The following is a 19,276-nucleotide window of genomic DNA, read 5'->3' as shown; positions in this document are numbered from 1 at the left end:
AACAACAACAACTACAAAAAGCATGACTGGATGCGACGATAGCCTAGTGCTCTCGTGCCGTGGCCAGCGAAGCTGATCTTTTCGCGCCACCGCGGGTTCGAATCCCAGTCGCGGAAATATTTGTTTTTTTTTGTGGAGGCATCTCAGTGCAGTATTGCTTTCGCACTAAAAACAGACAACGGAGAGAAAGGCTACACTATGAACAAGACTTAGCCTATATATTAGCAAAAAGACAGTAAGCTGCCCTCTCGCGCACTACCTTATTGGTCAGGGTAAATACTTAAGGTTGGAAACGGAAAGAAATTCTGCCTTCGGAACATGAGAAGTACTATAACAGTTCGGAGTGCTATAGTACCGCGGGGAGCAGGTTACATTGTGAATGCCGAAATGTAACTGCAACAAGGTTTAGATGTTCAGAAGGGAGCGGATAGCCCGTCTGAAAATGTGCTTTCCTCTCACGGTTTTCTGGCATTTCCTGTTCTAACACTTTCAGCAGCCCTGTAGTGTCTTGATTCTAGGGTAAAATATTTTTTCTGGCTACGGGGAGGACACACTGTGAATAAAAGAACGCAAGTTTGAGCGTTCGGAGAGGAAGTCTCGGTTAATTTACTACGCCATTAATTTCATGAAGTAAAAAAAAGCCACTAAGGTGTCCGCGACTAGTCAGCTGCTCAAACTCAAAGAAGCGTGCATGAACTGTCGGGCCAGGAGGTTGTAGTCACTTGTCCTGGGCTCGGGACAAGGCGCACAAACAAGGCAGAACTTGGGTGATGAATAGAGAGAGACACGGAGCGGGGCAGCTGTTGCCCCAAATGGTAAAAAGACAACGCTTGTGCCGAAGCCTCGTGGATACCTTGGCAGTGGTGCGCGACTGGCACATCAGGACATTTTCCGCAGTTTCCAGTTTGCTGAAGGTGAGGTGAAAACCTTAAGCTCATCACGGTTATTTGGTTAACGGGATTGGACTAACTATTCGCCCAGAGTGAATTGAAAGGTGCGGCCCTTTTTCGGTAGAGCTTAACAGAGCCACGTCAGTGATAGTCATTTCCACCGTAAATATACCGTGGTACAGCACAGACCGCGACTTAGCTCAAGCAGTTCATATCGGTGGGTTCGTTTCTCTACCAGAAGGCAGGTTGGAGTGATAACGTCGGGATATGCATGAAGGAGAGAACGGAAACTCTTTGAAACGGCTTCAGCGATGCGTGGGTCTGTGCCGCTCTGGATCATGCAGTGTAGTCGTGCCGACGGTCTTGTGCATTCACAAGCCTTTAAAAGGAACACTGCGGACGACTACATCGAGTTCTTGTTCTTTGTAAAAATTAACTCTATGGCTTTCCTGTCTATGCTGAAGTTTTTCGGGCAGCAAAAGGCGCATTTATTGCCCAGAAAATGGTATTTGAAAATTTGAGGCTGCGGTTGTACCGGTAGTGCGGCCGAGATTTCTGCTAGCCAGCGTGGCTTCCACGTAAGAGGAACATCAAGCGAAGAAAGAAAAAAAGGGCCTTAATACGCTATTTTCAACACAGCAGTGCAAAGGTTTGGCACGGGGGCCGATGGCGTGGCGGTTGTTCGAGACGGGGCTCGCCTGGTGACGGATGGCGAAGGCCCAGTCACTGGGTACCTTTGCTGCCCCTGCGATCTTCGGGCCAGATTTTGCACTTTTTTGGTGGTTGACTGATGGCTGCCTGGTTGCATGCGCTGCTACAGGGTTCGAAGCACGTCGTCGGGTAGGCGAAGAGAACGCCAACACAGCTCTTGATGTGTTCACCACAACCGGAAGTATTGATCGTTTTTGTGCATAAAATGAAGAATCGAGGTATTCGTAAATAATAACTGACAACTAATTTTGATGACGGTTCACGAATGCCTTTAAAGGGCAGCATGAATGCTGCAACCTGTCCTTTTTTAAGGCGGGGGCTCCTAATGCAAGAATAAGGCTGTTTCTAACGCTTCATGCGTTAGAACTAGGCTGCTTCTTTAGTTGAGAGCTTGCGCCGAAGGGCTCGAGAAAACGACAGGTTACGCAGCTGCAGTGAGTCATGCGTTAGGACTAGCCTTGCTTGTACAAGAGCAACGCAAATGACGTCACCGTATACAGCCGTAGTAGTAGTAGTGAAAACATTTTTTTTTTTCAAAAGGAAGAGTTAGGGAGTAGAGGGATGGGGATAGATAGATGTGGAGCTTCAGTGGTCGGTCTTCCCTAGTCCAGGATCCCGTTGGCCTCCGCCGCTGCCTTGGCCCTCGTCACCAGCATAAGCTGTGTGCTCGGGTCGGAGTCAGCCAGGAGGGCCTCCCACTGCTCTAGACTAGGGCTATTTACCTTTGGTAGTAAAGGGCTTTTTTCGCAGCCCCAGGTGGCGTGGTACGTTGTGGCGTAGCCCCCACACCACACGCACTCTTTCGCGTATCTGTTCGGCCACATTTTGTGATACATGGCTCTGCTTGGGTAGGTGTCTGTTTGTAGTCGTCTGAGCGTGGTGGCCTGCTCTCTGTCGAGGATATCCGCCGAAGCCGAGTACTTCTTGCGCGCTCCCAACAACGCCTTCATTGCCTCCCCGTAAGATTCTATACAGGTAGCATGCCATTTTAAAAGGCTCGCAAATGCACGTATCTTGCTTACAAATGTGGCGTCTCTGGCTGTTGATCCCCTGCCGTTCCTTTCCTCAGTGGGATGCAGATGGACGACCCCAAGAACGCGGGCGCGTGGGCCACCATTATAAGCGCGCTTATTATGAATGCAGGTCCCGGCTAACAACAGGGCGTGAAGTCGTTGTTGTGGAACGACCTTTTGTTTAAAATGTTCTGGTACAAAAGAAGAAAGGGCAGAACACATGCCTAGAACAACCAAACTGTGTGTGCCGTAGCTCCCAAAGCTGCTGCAACCAAGAAGGCAAAAATTGACGATAGAATTCTATGAGTTTAACTCCATATGTTTACATCCAGACGATTTTTAACCAAATATTATCGCTAGTCATCGCGTTTTCAGCCCGAAACACGCTCAGAACGTGTTCTAGACACGCGTTTTGCCCTCTGTACATTCCGGCATGTGTATGCAGTAGTGTGCAGAGAGATGCCTGTGATTGCAGCGTGGGACTCGCTTTGCCATGAACGCTGTCTTCAGTGCGGGTTGAGGGAGGGAATAAATATTTGCTGGAAAGAGGTGCGGTGGCCTGTGGGCACGGTTTGGGTCGTCACCGCGGGGAACTGGCGCCATCTATGTAAGCTTTGTGAAAGTGGACGCGCCTAAGCAACTCGTTCTTTCGAAGAAACCATTTTTTCCGCGAAGCACTAACTTTCATAATGCATTATAACTTAGAAATATGCCTTGAATAATAAATGCTTCTGATAGCATGTTTTAAGCGGAAACTAATGACCGCATTCTTGGTTTTATATGCCACGTCAGAAGAGAAGGCGTGCTTCGGCTTTGTAAACTTGCATTAAATGCAAAGAAAAGTCATCGCGGAGTGTAGTTTGGACTGCACTGCCAGTGAGTATAAAGCTTGTTGCTAACTGTGAGTCAGCTGGAAATGTGTACTTGCATAACTATTTCTAATTAATATCTTATCACTTCTACTAAACGGTTAATAGCCTTTAGAGCACTTTCTATTTAATGCCAGCTGAAAATTCTGCACCCCCCAACAACATATTAAATTAGGCATTTTTCATTTTGTTGCATGACACAAACCTACAAGCCTTGACACAAACCTTGTTAGGCCTGCTTTTATTTGTGGTTGATATGGCGTCGTATTCTTGTGATGCAAAATTCTTGCTCGCTGATCGACTGTAACTTCAACCTGAAACGAGTTTTTGCTTAAATCCGCGACTAGCAAATGATTGCGGGTCCAATAACTGGAGTGAATTTTGCACGGCATTTTATAAATTAGCTAACAAAGAGAACACAAATAAAGCAGGCAATTGCTCACACAAAAAATGACTAAGGATTGGCTAGGTTAGGCTTTGAGTATCCTTTTACCCAGTAGATTATGTGATATGTACCGCACGGTATTCCCTACAAAAGGGAAATTCTTGCTGCTACAGGTCGGAGTAGATGTGGTGGAAAAGGAGTATTGTTATTATTGTGAGCTCTGTTTTCAGGTGTTTGTGTGCGGATAAATATTCCTTTACTCCGGCTCTAGACGGGTCGCTTTGAAGGCCTTAGACGCACTGGAATTTTAGGCCTAAGATGCAGAAAGAACCTTTGAAATCTTTCCTTATGTTCGACTGGGAGGTTTCGTTTCGCGCAGGTATCAGTGCACAGCTGCCAGCATTCCCGACACCCCGGCATAACTGCAACGCTCCTGGACAGGAATGGGTGTTATTCTACGGACGTTTCATCAAGCCAAGTACAAGCTATGCTTACTGCTGATCGTTCTGGCTTGGCAGGAGGTGCTCGCTTGCGACTCCAAACTCCCCCGTAAGTGTTCGCCAAGGTCATGCTGAGCACGCAGAGAAAAAAAAAAGCAAGGTCAATGATTCTGATGTTACAGCGCACGGACCAAGGCTGTTCAGGGCTAAGACGCAGTTCGGAGAGGTGATGAAACACTGCCAAGATGAGTTTGTTGCTGCGGCGAAAGGACTCCCTTCTGAGAAACTGCGAACAGTGAGTCAAATCATTCTAAGGTACTATGTGGGCGCAGTACGACTAAATATTCTTGCTCAGGATTTATTGATTGCGCTTCTTCGCAAGAATGGTCGACGTCCTGTGTGTGGCGTAAAATTAAACACTGCTAAAAAGACAATTCGAATAACCCAACGAAAAGCTCGCAAAGCGTGCCAGACGCAACTGCAGTAAATTATTGCATCTGCGGACGCGGCGTTACTTGCTCTTGGGGCACGCCTCTTTTTAAGGTCTCGCGGAGTGTTCAAGAAAGTATCAAAGCGAGAACTGCAAAATTAAAAAGAAATTCGCTTTTTAAAGCTTAGTAGATTAATAGAAAATGCACTAGCATGCTCGAGCTTAGATTTAAGCTTGAAATGCCTTGCATTATTTGCCCAGCACATTTTAGAGACTAAGCGTCGTTGCGAAGTCTCGTCTAAGCTGAACACAACCATCCGCCTGCAACGTCGATCGGGCGACAGGGTGCGACATCCAGGATCACTACCTAACGCCACCTTCACTGTCTCGAACATGGCGCCGAAGGATGGCGCCATGGTTCCGCAGGAGGCTAGAGTCACTGGTTAAGTTGACTCAACACGGGACTAGCTACCCGCAGGCGCGCGAATTACCCAACGCGCGCGGCGTCCTCTCTTCGTTCACTCGTCACAAAGACTGCTCGTGCGCCTCTTGGAGTGCAGGACAAAGCGTAGGCTCCTTTGATCCTTATGCTAGCTTCGCCCATGACAGAAGGGAATAGAAAGACACCGTTGTTGACGTATGCGCTGCTCCGGCCGCAGCCCAGCATGTAGGCAACAGGCGGCAGGTAGAAAGTTTAGCCAAGGTTCGTTTTTGTTCGGCTGCATGTGTTCCCTTCCGGTCGGAGCCGTGTTCTCTGACAGTTCAGGCGTCAAGGTCACCTGCGGGGCGAAAACAACAGAAGCTAAAAGTATTTGGTGCGTAAAAGCTGTCAACATTCTGTAAACCACACGTACTAGGACACTTTAGGCGGCCACTATCGACGTTTGAATACAACTATGCACCCGATAAACACGCTCGTATTGCTGCGTCTTAGGCAAAAGAGACATTCTTAAGTGACAGACATTCAGGGTGGTGCTAAACTTGAAACATTTATTACGGTAACTTTAGCCCTGAAACAAAATTAATTCTTTTGCTGCGTAAAAGTATGTGATAGTTTTTGGGATGAGAATTCCCGCCATTATCGGCCAGGCTCATTTTGTAGGTGAAAGCAAATTTCGAGAAAAGGCGCCTAAACAAACCACGACAACCTAGAATCTCGTCGCAACAGCCAGGTGCTCACTATTGTTCCAGATCGATCTGCTTGCGATAAACAAAGGAAACAGAAAAACGGCACTGCACGGCAATATTAATAATTGGTGAATTGCAGAAAAATAGGAAAGTCCTTAGCCCAGCGATGTTTATTGTTGAATGAGGACCGTAATGGTGCACGGGATAGGAGCGTCATTTAGGTGAGTTCTGTGCAACTTTTAACGCCATTAATTCCCGCGTTTCTTGACAACTTCGACAATTCTTTCCTACAAGTTCAATGCGCACACGCAAACACACACACACACACACACACACACACACACACACACACACACACACACACACACACACACACACACACACACACACACACACACACACACACACACGCACACGCACACGCACACGCACACGCACACACACACACACACACACACACACACACACACACACAAAAGAAAAACGTTCTGTAGGCTACGATCGCTGGTTTAGCTTGATTTTTGAGGTCCAACCAGTTCGACGCGAACTGATCTCATATCTATTAGCTGAATAATTTCCTCTTACCTGCTTAATAAGGTGGCAGCCAGCAAATTAATGTTTAACCTGACACTCCTATTTGAATTACGGCATGCATAAGGATAGGTATAACGTGCTGCCAACAGAGATGCATGAAAAGTTGATCGCAGCATAAAAGTATGTGCCCTCATGCGCAGCATTGAGTAAAAATATATTAGTATAATCTGAAAGTCAATTAATGCTACCTCGAACTTTTCTTCTCCAGACATTGCATGCGTATTGTCATATGATGAACATCTGTAAGGAGTCAATACCAGAGAAGACAACTGTGATGGCAAGTATAAAATTGTTAAAAATATATATATAGATTTGAAAGCTTGTTAGATAGTTAAAAAACTTGTGGATTGGGTGAACAGTTAAAACTGAAAATAGATATACGGTTAACTTCGTACTTCGGGGTGCATTCTTTAGGTTTGAAATGCTTACAAGTTGAAAGTACCACGCTCGCTTGAACGCATCTCTAAGTCTCCTTTTTGGACGGGGCTCGGTGAGCGGTTAAGTGATACTAAGGAAGAGAAGCATAAATAAGTGTGACGAAGCAGTAAACAATTCTGCAGTAAACAACTATCTTCGGCATATCACAAAAGCATTTAAATTGTTTAGAATTAAGGGGACCCTGCAATGATTTTGATGGTCATATTCTAGTGCAGGAGATCTGTTGAGACCACCTTGCGAATATTCTAATGAAATTTAAAAGGCCTGTGGGAACTCTATAATTTGCAAATAGTGTTTAAAAATTGCTGCTAGCAGTAACTCCGAGCAGATTAGGGCGACCCCTCACCGTGCGGTCTTAGCCGTGCCAACCCCGATGACGTCAGCGGGCAATTTGATTGAACTGTCTAATTGGGCGTGTGCAGGTAGCGTTGGTGTGTTGGGGCTCAGTGGGGCGGGGAGGGAAGCAGTCGTAACCCGTTTTCTTTTATTTTTTTGTTTCTGGCACGTCTGCGTGTATGAGTTGAGAGGGCGAGGACGAGCATCATTTTAATAGCCGATATCTTCGTTGCTGATGAAGCTATAGCCGGTTACCACTCAAGAACGAAGCGGCTCTTCGAAGGAAGTCGAAGGAACGCCTTCCAGCCAATGGCGTCGGCCAATTCTCACGACACTGCTAGCGTCCCAATGAAGGAAGCGGCAGATGAAAGGGGTCAGTCCCCTCTCGTCGTTGTTGCGCTGCTCCCTGCATTGTCAGAACGATCTGAACCAGTCATGCGTCCCTGTAGTGACAGCAGTCTGTAGTCTCGGCCTGCACTTCATTCGCAAGTAACGCTATTTCAGTCCCTGTCACGGCAGCCGCGTTTAAACCTTCCTGTCTTTTTTTCTGTCAGAGCGCTGTCCAGGTATTCACTGACAGAATTAGCCAGTTATGCCTCTTTCCTTTACTCAAATCCAGGGGAGGATCTAGTCTGCGAATAAGTTTAGACTGGGAACTAGACAGTCTTATTTGCCTTGTGGAAGCCGGCACCCGAGCCCGTGAATTGCGTAGGCAACGAAGTCGAACGAAGACCACAAGCGGAAGAAGGCCATGTATTACGCCGGCATTCATTAAAAAAAAAAATCTCACTATTATGGCTCAGCGGCTATGGCGTTAGGATGCTCAACCCTGTCACGGAATCGAATCCCAGACACGGGGCATCTCGAATGCAGGCGAAGTGCAACCCAGGCTGGCCAAAATTAACCCGAAGTCCTCCAATATGGCGTCTATCATAACCTATATGGAGCTACGTAACGTTAAATCCCACATACCATACCATACCATACCATACCATACCATATCATACCATACCATACCATACCATACCATACCATACCATACCATACCATACCATACCATACCACACCATACCATACCATACCAAACTTCGTAAAGACTGAGTGACGTGGCTTCGATAATCGTGTAGGAACCTAGTTTGCGCGAACTTATGCGACTTATGGACGAGTGGTTTTGACGGCCGAGTATCACATACTCAGATAAAGCATGCATGAGTTTGGTGGTTAGATATCGTTCAACGCCGTTCTGTTTTCCTGTTTTGTTCAGTAGCATCACCACTTCGTTTAATGTAACATTATCGGATAGCACTACTGTCCTGTCACATAATAATGAAATAAAGATCTGAATGATATAAAAACATCTTCTGTTACTCATAGTCGCAAGCTGATGTGAATCTCCGACTGTAACGTTCACATAAGCGACAAAACTTGCATGGATAATTAATTGTGGAACGCACGCCGTGTAGTGGTGTAGCTAAAAACGCGCTTTCATATTCGTGGGCATGTCCATCGCAAATAAAATACTGCAGCACTCACTTCAAGCTTTGCTTCTGCATTTCAGATGGAAAACTGCATTCGAACACAAACGAAAAACAGGGTAATGATTTTCACTTGCACTTGCTACGAGGCTAATTGCTTTTTTCAGCACCTTTGAGAATCCTCTTACTTCTTGGTGACACTCGGAAACTGCAGTGTCGTTTTTTGTGCTCGAAGCTATACGAAGGGGCAACCTTAGCTTACTGTAAACTAAATATATTATTAACTGATGTAATGCTGGTGTGAGTGTTACTGGACACGTCGGTTGATTGCCGACCATGAAGTGTGCAATTTAGAGTGTTAAGGCAAAAGTCTTTAATGGCTCATACTGTGGTCCATCCTTTAACAAAGCGTGTCACACGCGTTTAACACGGGAACTAAAAAGATAGAAGAAAACGAATGGTTGCTTCAGATAGATGAGGAAAAAATAAACCTAGAAGCCAAGTTTGATGACTGTAGAGTAATTAATTAATTATAGGCAAAAATGTCGAAATAGCGTGCACGTCGATATAGCCACGGGAGCGGTGGGACGTCACATCCACCGGAAGTCGTCACGGCGTAGCGAATATTGTCACAGAATGGTCAGAAAAACGTCGGATTTCTGTCAAATTAAATGGAGAAATGTGTAAATAAGCGTAATTGACACTTAAGATCCCCGAAAGATGTATAATTTGGGTATCGACATAGCCACGGGAACGGTGTGACTTCCCATCCACCGGAAGTCGTCACGGCATAGTGTCCTCGGCTTTCGCCTCTCAACACTTTAGTTGCCAAAGTGCCCTCCCAATTTTTATGCGAAGCATATTACAATAGGTAACCCAAGCCCTTCGTGACGGTTACACGCCGTGCACACCACGTGACACAATGACGTCACGACAGATGAGAGACGGGGCTCCAACTCGTGCCGTCGCTGCGGTTGCACGCCGTGCAGACCACGTGGTATGGTGACGTCACACCACGTGACACAATGACGTCACGACAGATGACAGACGGGGCTCCAACTTGTGCCGTCGCTGCGGTTGCACGCCATGTGAATCACGTGGTATGGTGACGTCACACTCCCGCGCATTTCGAACGCGCGTTCACACTCGGTGTAGGTGAAACGCTCGCTCCACCGGGCAGGCGGACGCGGCTTCCGTGGCAATCCAGGCGCTCACCCAACGCGCGTCTCGGGGTTAGTCGGCGTTCCGCTGTAGCCATGCCGTTGTCTGCCCCCACGACGAAGGCTTCTAGTGGTTGTATTAAAATGACCAAGTATTCAACCAAGGAAAGCCATGTATTACCAAGCCTAGCCATCAATATGCTTCGCATCTGACTAGGCTTAACCTTAGCTAAGCCTCAGCCATTTTTTTTCACCATAATGATTGTGCCTAAGGGCGCCGTAGGCAGAAAAGCAGTCGCGATATCAACCGACATAGCTAGTATGCTCGGCTACTGGTAAGGCACTTCAAGACAGAGTTGATCGGCGAGTTGTTTTAGAGGTGTTGTTAGTGGGATATGCTTGAGAGGAATCCTAAATAGGCAATGGGTTTCAAAAAGAATGGGCTTTAGTTCATCCGTGCGGCTTCGTTATGACCTCACTGATGGGTAGCCCACACAGAGGGACAGAATCGATTGAAATGTGTGGGGCTAACGTTGGTCACGCTTCTATTTAGGGTGAATATATTATACTGGGGTTAGTGCCTCATATGAAGCGTGTTTTGATCACCCTTTAACGCCTGACTTAATATTTGAACCTCGCGGAATTTTGAAACTTATTGAATCACTCAAACTTACTTCTTCTGCTGGTGTGGATGGAATTAATGCCAAAATATTCGTTAATACCAAGCACATCTCAAGTATCATTTTATCTCATATCTTCCAACAATCCCTTTCTTCACGCACTGTTCCACAGGATCGGAAGGTAGGCAAGGTCATTCCAGTCCTGAAAAAAGGCCCTTCACAGTCACCCAGTAATTATCGTCCTATATCTCTCACTTGCGCTTGTTCGAAACTAATGGAACATGTAATTTACTCGCATGTCGTAAACTTTCTATTATATAATAATTTCTTTCATCCCAACCAACATGGGTTTCGTAAGGGTCGCACTTGTGACACTCAGCTAGCATTATTCATTGATGATCTCAGTTCTAGCCTCGATAATAACATTCCCATTGATGCCATATTTTTAGACTTTGAAAAGGCTTTTGACAAGGTTCTTCACAAACGGGTATTTTTAAAACTTTCGTGTCTTAACCTCGATATGCACATATATGAATGGATATGTGATTTCTTAACCAACCGCTAGCAGTTTGTGTATGTTAACAATACCGCTTCTTCCAGGTCTCCCGTACTTTCAGGCGTGCCTCAGGGTACTGTCCTTGGTCCCCTACTCTTCCTAATATACGAGGTCTGTTAGAAAAGTATCCGACCTTTGGCCGAAGAAAAAAAACTGGCATAACTGTAGCGTTGGAAACCTAATAACCTTCAAAGTAGTCTCCTTGGGGCTCCATATACATCTCCCAGCGGTGCTGCCATTGTTGGAAGTATTCCGAAAAGACCCTTTTCGGAATGGAATTTAGCTCTGCTGTCGTTGCAGCCATAATGTCCTTTCTTTTCTGAAATCGCGCTCCTTTCAATGACCTCTTGATTTTAGGAAACAGCCAGAAGTCGTAGGGGAACATATCAGGAGAGTAAGGAGCCTGTTGAACTACAGGAGTCTGGTTTTTCGCCAGAAAAGTCTGAATCAAATGCGAGGAATGTGCAGGAGCAATGCCGCGAGGGATGCGCCAATTTCTTGTTGACCTCAATTCCGGTCTCTTGCGCCGCACAGCACCACGTAGGCGATGGAGGACATCCCTGTAGTACTGTTTAGTCATTCTTTGACCCTGTGGGGTGCGTACTCGTGGTGTGCCCCACAGAGAGAGTCAAAAAAGCAGTCAGCATCACTTTGACATTGCTGCGCACTTGTCGGGCCTTCTTTGGTCTTGGTGACGTGGAATGCGTCCTCTGTGACGACTGGGATTTGGTTTCCGGGTCGTACCCGTACACCTTAGACTCATCACTAGTGATTACGGCGTCGGTGAAGTCAGGGTAACTGTTTTTGGAATCCAGCATCTCCTGTGAGACTTCAACACGAAGCTGCTTTTTCTCCACCGTCAGCAGCTTCGGCACGAATTTCGCTGCAACTCTCTCCATGGCCAAATCTTCGGTGATAATGGAATGTGCAGAAATATTGCTGATGTCCACCTCTTCCGCAATTTCTCGGATAGTCACACAGCAGTCCCGCATCACCACAGCGTTCACCTCGGCAGCGACCTGGTCATTTCGGCATGTTGATGGCCGACCGGAGCGTGGCTCTCTCTTCACAGATGTGCGGCCGTCTTTAAACCAGTTGCACCACTGCTTAATCTGTGTGCTGCTCATAGCATCATCACCGAAAGCCGTCTGAACATTTCGAATGGTTTCCACTTGGCTATCGCCAAGTTCCTGGCAAAATTTGAGGTAGTAGCGCTGCTCCTCTCGCTCCGCCATTTTTCCTTGCAACAAAAAAGCGACGAGGGCACTGCGCACTGCCTCACTCAAACGCTGCTTCCCAGCGACTGACGCTATTGGCAGGCGGGAAAAAATTCGTGCATGCGCACGAGGGTTCAAGGTCGGCTTCTGTAAGCGCGCTTGTTTCATATCCATCAGGTGTTCGCAAAAAAAATAAATAAAGTCGGATACTTTTCTAACAGACCTCGTATATAAATGATATCGCTTCAAACATCTCTTCTTCCATTCGCCTATTTGCCGACGATTGCATTATTTACCGTCCTATTAACAATCATGCCGGCCGATGTTCATGCCCTCCAAACTGACCTTTCACGCATAGAAACTTGGTGCAAAACATGGTTAATGTCCCTGAATGTGAAAAAAAAACTTCGTTAATTTCTTTTCATCGGCGACGCACTTACCCAACTCCTTGCTACGTACTTTGCGGTTCCGTTATTTCTCCGACATCAACATTTAAGTACCTGGGAATTAACATATCGCATGATCTTTCTTGGTCCACCCATATCCCTGCCATTACTAATGAAGCTAATCGTGTCCTGTCTTACTTGCGACGTAATTTGCCAGTAGCTTCTTCGTCTATTAAAACTCTCGCCTACATAGCGTTGGTTCGTCCCAAGCTGGAATATGCATGCGCAGTATGGGACGCTCAAATTTCTTATCTAACTAAAGCACTTGAATCAGTGCAAAACCGTGCAGCTAGATTCATTCATTCAGTCTACTCTTATCATTCTAGTGTGACTGCCATGAAGTCAAGAGCTAACCTGCCTGACCTCGAGCTGCGACGCAAAATCTGCCGACTCACCGTTTTCCACAAGTTTTATCACTTATCCCTCGCAGATCTAAAACCAGCTCATCACGTGTCCCCTCGCACCAGTCACAGCAAAGCCGTTTATCCCCCCCCCCCCCCCCCCCGCGCACGCACCACTGCGCACCTTCATTCCTTCTTTTCCCAGACTGCAGTAGACTCGAATGGCCTGCCTGCCGATGCCGCACTCCACACCAGCCCCGTCCATTTTAAAAAAAAAAGCCATTGAATATGTTCTGTTTTAAACCCCATGTCATTCATTCATTTCAGATTCATTTTGTGTATTGTTTCCCCTCATGTAATACGCCTATTCAGGGGCATTTGAGGTGTACAAGAAATAAATAAATAAAAAAACGCAGTTTGGGGCGATAACTTGCTGAATTTAATTTTACCAAAATGTGACGATTGAGCACATAGAGGTGTTTTGAGAGTGCAATTTAATTCTACTTGAATATATTTGAATAGACTGGAATCCTGCACTCGGAAGTGGGGCTGCCTTATTCCTTTAGTGAGAAACTTCAGAAAATTTTGGTAAGTACAAAATTAAAAACTTCTATTTAAATCCCCTCGTTGAAACGCTTGAGATGGCTCTTTTCAGAAATCTTGTGCTGCGATGCATCCGCTGTAGGCAGTTGAACGTGTTACACCTAAATGTTTCTAATTCCCAAGTTTACTTACGAGATAAACTCGAAAAAATTAAGAGAACTGCAGTGCATTTTTTTTGTTCGCGTTATCGGAAGATCGGTTCTGTAACAGACATGCTGAAATGATGCGACCTGAAACTGCTTGAAACACGACGAGAAAAACAATGGTTTAAACTGTTTTCCCAAATCACCAGGAATCAACTAAAAGTAAACAAATGCACATATATTCACCCCCCTCTAAAACACAGTCCGCGTTTAAACCACAGTGCCGCAAAGCGGCCTTCCAGAACCCACCTAGCTGCTTTACAAAACTCTTTTTTCCCTTCGTGTACTAATATGTGGAATGGTGTTGCGGAATGCATTGTCACAAATCAAAATGTCAAAGAGTTTGAGAGCCTTTTGGAATTGTATCACAGGCAACGGGAGAATTGACAATTGATCATGCTGCTGTTATGATTTCCCTCATATTTGTTAGTGATTCACGTGTACTTTGTTCGTGCTGCCTTTTCTCTCTCTCTCTCTCTCTGCTAATCCTGTATTCGTGCTTTGATCATATTTTTTTTGTGTATTGTCGATGCCTAAGGTTCTTGTTCCTCAAAAAATAAAAAAAAAACCTCTCCTGTAATGGCCCTCAAATGAGGGCTACAGTGTTCGTAAATAAATAAATAAATAAATAAATAAATAAATAAATACCCACCCATTAACAGCAGTCGCTGCGACGGGATCACAGCAGCCATCATTTGTTTTCGTGTTTTGTGCTAGGATTCGCAGATAATGTGTGTTCTCGGCACAGTGACCAGCTTTCCTAAACGCAAGTATGGTTGCGAGATGATAGTTGCACCATTTTTTGAAACCATGCGTTACCACTTCGACTCCCTCACTATGATTCTTTTTTTACAACGGTACCTGACACTAATGTGACACGAGGATAATCAAGTACCTTTCAATAATTTCTACGACCTCACAATTAGCCCTATATTTCGCATACTAACACTCACTAGAAAGATGTTTCAAAATCATTAAGCACGAAATATCATAGCTTTCTGCTCGACAGGGGACAAATACATAAACACAAGCTGACAGCAAACCAAAAGCCTCTCGCAAGGATCTCGACTTACCCCTGTATTAAAAGAAATTTGGAAGACTTTTCACAATACCGTCTTTTTTGTAGAATCGGTCCGTTTTGCTGGGCTACACCACATTTTTTTTTGTGCTGAATACTTTGCGGTATTTTGTTTCAGGTGGCGTTCATTGCCGCGACGCTATGCCGGTTTTTCCCGAATGAAATAGTAGTAAAGGTTCCTTCAATATCCTTGCTTGTGCTATCCTGCTAACCTGCTTCATCCTGAGAACTTCTACTTTTCTTTTTTAAAGTCCAGAGTTATTCTTGAGGACGCAATTTTGTGGTCTGAATGATTTGCATTATAAACACAAATATTCACTTCAGTGCACAATCCAAGGGTAACTTAAAATGAATGAATGCACATCGATGCAATAAGAAATGACCAATAATTTTGTTAACGTCAAAGAATTCGAACCTCACCGTGGTGAATACATGATTTTTGGTTTACTGCTAAAAAGTATGTCGGGAGGTCGAAGTTGCAGTGGTTCCCAGACTTGTAAAACTAGCCTCGACACAGCTGACCTAAACAGAATTTAAGGGCTATAGAAAATGCCTTTTAGCAATGTCTTAGGATTCTATATTGATCAGTCACATCATAAACAAGTTCTTCATGGTTCCTTTGCAGAACTGCTTCAATGAAAAGAATCTGACAACAGTCCCTTACGAAGTCGCACTGGATGCTACTACAATCGCCTACTGGACAGCCTTGAACTTTGGTTGGAACTGAATAAAAATATATTGCGTAAAGAATGTACTGCACTATGTCATAAATTTATGAATTTGCGCTGAGTTGGCTGCTGCTAAGCCGCTGGTTCTCGCCAAATTCGGCATATGATGAGTCACGTGATTCGCTCTTTCGCTCGGCAGTCGAATCCGCCGTTGCGCTGGCTGCTGCTCGGCCGCTCCTTCTCGCCAGTTGCGGCATGTGGTGAGTCACGTGGTTCGCTCTTGCGCTTGGCAGTCATGTCCGCCGCTGCCTGCTGCTCGGCGGCTTCTTCTCGCCAGTAGCGGCATGTGGTGAGTCACGTGATTCGCTCTTGCGCTTGGCAGTCATGTCCGCCGCTGCGCTGGCTGCTGCTCGGCCGCTCCTTCTCGCCAGTTTCGGCATGTGGTGAGTCACGTGATTCGCTCTTGCACTTGGCAGTCGCGTCCGCCGCTGCGCTGGCTGCTGCTGGGCTGTTCCTTCCCGCCAGTAGTGGCATGTGATGAGTCACGTGATTCCCTCTTACGCTTGACAGTCACGTGCGCCGCTGCGCCGACCGCCGCTCTGGAGGCTCGCTCTTGCACTTGCGGCACGTGATGTATCACGTTATTTGCTCTCGCTGAAGTCTTGAAAAAATAAAGACGAACCAAAGCTAAACCGTGTAACCATGCTTAACAAAGCTTTCTCTCGGTATATTCTCTCTCAGCTGAGTTGAACCACGGCGACTTTTTTTTTTTCAGTTCGTAAATGACAGCACATTACGAAAGGTGCCACCTTCTATATAATTGCTGTTCTGAAAGGAACACTAAAGGGGAAAATTAAGACAGGTTCGACTGTTAGGCTAGCGTTAGATTATGAAAAACAATTCATTTTTACCGAAAATAAAGGCAGGTATTTTCTTAAAAGCTAAAGTGCGACACACTGCCGGACCCGCACAACCATAGCTGGGTATGTATTTACGCGCATTCTAGTGTTACGCTATGTCGCCGTGAACGGACAATTTCAGTCGAAATAGAAAAGAAAGTAGCGCTGCGAGCGTACCCAAGAATGCCGAAAGCCGCTTAATAAAGCAGCACAAAAATTCTTGTGGTTCAGCATTGCTGAGCACGGAATATAGAGCTTCGCTGAATAATCATTTTTGCTGACACAAAGAACGCGGGCCGCCGAAGATGGAGAATACCGGCCTCAGTTGGTCAGCAGCCCTGGTCCCAACCGCCGCAAGCGCAAGACGCCTCGCGAGCACGGCGGGCAATTGATTTATTGAAAACTTTATTTGAAGATTGGCAATTATCGCAGTCTTGGGTGGTCCGCCTATACCGGCAGCCCAGCGGCCTGCGCCGCCGCGTGGGTCCTGCGAACCAGTCCTCTTTGCTGGTCGGGGTCCTTGCTGTGCAGAATAGACTCCCACTGCTCCGTATTGGGATTAGGAAGTCTGTCTATGGCAGGTCTGAATTGGAATGTCCACACCAAGTGAAAAGCTGTCGCTATTTCTCCACAGTGCAAAAATAGCGACGGCGGGCAAGGGCCGCTTGGGCTCCGACTGCCGAGCACCAGAAGAGGAAGGCCTCCCAAGACTCTCAGTGGGGTAGGACAGGGAGGGAAGCGGGGATTACAGTGGCATACTCCCCCCATGTGGGATAGAGAGCTACGGCTTTCTTCACAATGTGGACACTCGGGCTTCGCGGTCGGGTCGTAGCGAGCAGCCTGGGCCGGACACCAGAAGGTCTTGGTCTGGACCTGCCGCAGAACGCACTCGTCTGCCTTCGACAGCCCCTTTGCCGCAAAGAAGAGGGTACCGTGGGTGCCAAGCTTTGCAGTCGTCTATTATTTCTCGAAAGCGCAACAGTGGTCGACTCCTAGCTTGTCATCGGAGCTTGGAAAAAACTGCTTTCGCAGTTTTTAGCAGGTGGACACCCCCGCCACGTACCTGAAAGCACGGTTGAGGTGTCCATTACCCCAGGAGCCAGTTATGTGCCTTTTTTCGCGTCAACAACAACGGGTCTACAACGTTGCCAACGCCAATGAACCCAATGAACGTCGGGGTGACCTATTGCTGCAGTGCCCCACTTCTGCCAAGAAGGTATTAACGTAAACGCAAGCAGCGCACATCTCACTACCACCACGTAGTTAAAAGCGAGATAGAGGTGTCCACTGATCCAGGAAGCCAGTTATGCGCGTTTCCTTTTCTTTCGTCACTTTTGCGTACAGAAGGAAGTTGATGAAGACGGCGACGAGCAATGCGCAGCGTGAGAGTGTGTTGCTGTTAACGCGTGGCAGAGGAGGTAGCGATGACTCTCATGCGGTGCAGGATCCCCGGATTTAATCTTTACTTATGTAGATTTCAGTCCCACAAACCTTCGCGGATTGTGGAGAAGTAGAAACATTGGAGCCTTGAGAGTCCGTTGCCGGAGGTTTGCACATCAGAGATGGACGTACCTAGAAATTCCAATTACAAAGTTGGGACTCACTTTGTCGGTCCCGCTTCTTCTCTCCTTCGGAGCTAGAGTCAGATGTTTTGCATTACATCAATTTTGCAAATACCTCCACAATTACATAATAGCTACCGGCACATTCCCTTGCTAACTGTATCCAAAATTCCAGCATGTAAAAGAGCTTTCACGAATTTATAAGTATTGACATCTTTGATCTCTTCCTTTGTTATGTTTTTTTGCTTTCCTCATTAATTATTCTGATTTATTACCAAACGGAAAGCCATTAGCTTGGCACCAATTTGCCCACTTCTTCTGGATCTCCTCACTGCACCTATCCCACGTCGTGGGTATGTGCCATGCCACTAAGGCAACAACAACAACACGAGGCGTGATCGGATGCAGCCATAGCCTAGTGCTTTCGTGCAGAGGCCAGCGAACCTGATCGGTTCGCGTCGCCGGGGGTTCGAAACCCTGTCGCGGGAATATTCGTTTTATTAGTGCAGGTATCTCAGTAAAGTATTGCTTTCGCACAAAGAACAGACAGCGGGGAGAAAGGCTATACTATGAACACGACTTAGCCTATATAGGAGTGAAAAAGGGAGTAAGCTGCTCTCGCGCGCACTACCATATTGGTCAGGGTAAATACCTATGGTTGGAAACGGAAAGAAACTCTGCCTTCAGAACATGAGGAGTACTATAGCAGTTCGGAGTGCTATAGTACCGCGGGGAGCAGGTTACATTATGAATGCCGGAATGCAACTGCAACAATGTTTAGATGCTCAGAAAGGAGCGGATAACCCGTTTGAAAATGTGCTTTGCGCTCACGGTTTTCTGGCATTTCCTGTTCTAACACTTTCAGAAGCCTTGTATTGTCTTCATTCCAGGGCAAAATATTTATTCTGGCTACGTGGAGGACACGTAGTGTGTAAAGGGAGGCACGTTTCAGCGTTCGGAGAGGAAGTCCCGGTTAACTTAACTTACTACGACATTAATTTCATGGACGAAAAAAAAAAAGCCACTAAGGTGTCCACGACTAGTCAGCCGGTCAAACACAAAGAAGCGTGCATGAACTGTCGGGCAAGGAGGTTGTAGTCACTTGTCCTGGACTCAGCACAAGGCACAGAAACAAGGCAGAACTTCGGTGATGAATAGAGAGAGACACAGAGCGAGACAGCTGGTGCTTCAAATGGTAAAAAGACAACGCTTGTGCCAAAGCCTTGTGGATACTTCGGCAGCGGTGTGCGACTGGCACATCAGGATATTGTCCG

General features: G+C 46.4%; 1 protein-coding gene and 1 long non-coding RNA gene across 4 annotated transcripts; one reads left to right on the top strand and one right to left on the bottom strand.

Moving 5' to 3' along the window:
• The first annotated feature begins 824 nt into the window (after nucleotides 1-824).
• On the top strand, nucleotides 825-15,623 carry LOC149330618 (uncharacterized). Of its 3 annotated transcripts, none has more exons than XM_089559906.1 (7): nucleotides 825-914; nucleotides 4,248-4,417; nucleotides 4,491-4,603; nucleotides 6,669-6,737; nucleotides 8,793-8,828; nucleotides 13,572-13,637; nucleotides 15,499-15,623. In XM_089559906.1, exons 2-7 carry the CDS (start codon nucleotides 4,312-4,314, stop codon nucleotides 15,598-15,600), a joined length of 492 nt encoding a protein of 163 aa, XP_089416032.1. In that variant the 5' UTR covers nucleotides 825-914; nucleotides 4,248-4,311; the 3' UTR covers nucleotides 15,601-15,623. The 3 variants fall into 3 exon arrangements, with proteins under 3 accessions (XP_089416032.1, XP_089416033.1, XP_089416034.1); XM_089559907.1 differs by having other exon boundaries at nucleotides 904-994; XM_089559908.1 differs by lacking the exon at nucleotides 825-914 and adding an exon at nucleotides 1,055-1,107.
• On the bottom strand, nucleotides 3,706-5,570 carry LOC149330619 (uncharacterized). Its single transcript, XR_016285508.1, has 3 exons — nucleotides 5,366-5,570; nucleotides 4,364-4,439; nucleotides 3,706-3,797 (listed from the first exon to the last, which is right to left on the bottom strand). It is a non-coding gene; the product is annotated as an uncharacterized LOC149330619 (long non-coding RNA).
• Nucleotides 15,624-19,276: the final 3,653 nt, after the last annotated feature.

Source organism: Amblyomma mixtum, chromosome 9, assembly GCF_055824585.1.
Source record: "Amblyomma mixtum isolate Tamu chromosome 9, ASM5582458v1, whole genome shotgun sequence".
NCBI classification, from domain to species: Eukaryota; Metazoa; Arthropoda; class Arachnida; order Ixodida; family Ixodidae; genus Amblyomma; species Amblyomma mixtum.
This window is presented reverse-complemented; position numbering and strand designations above follow the sequence as displayed.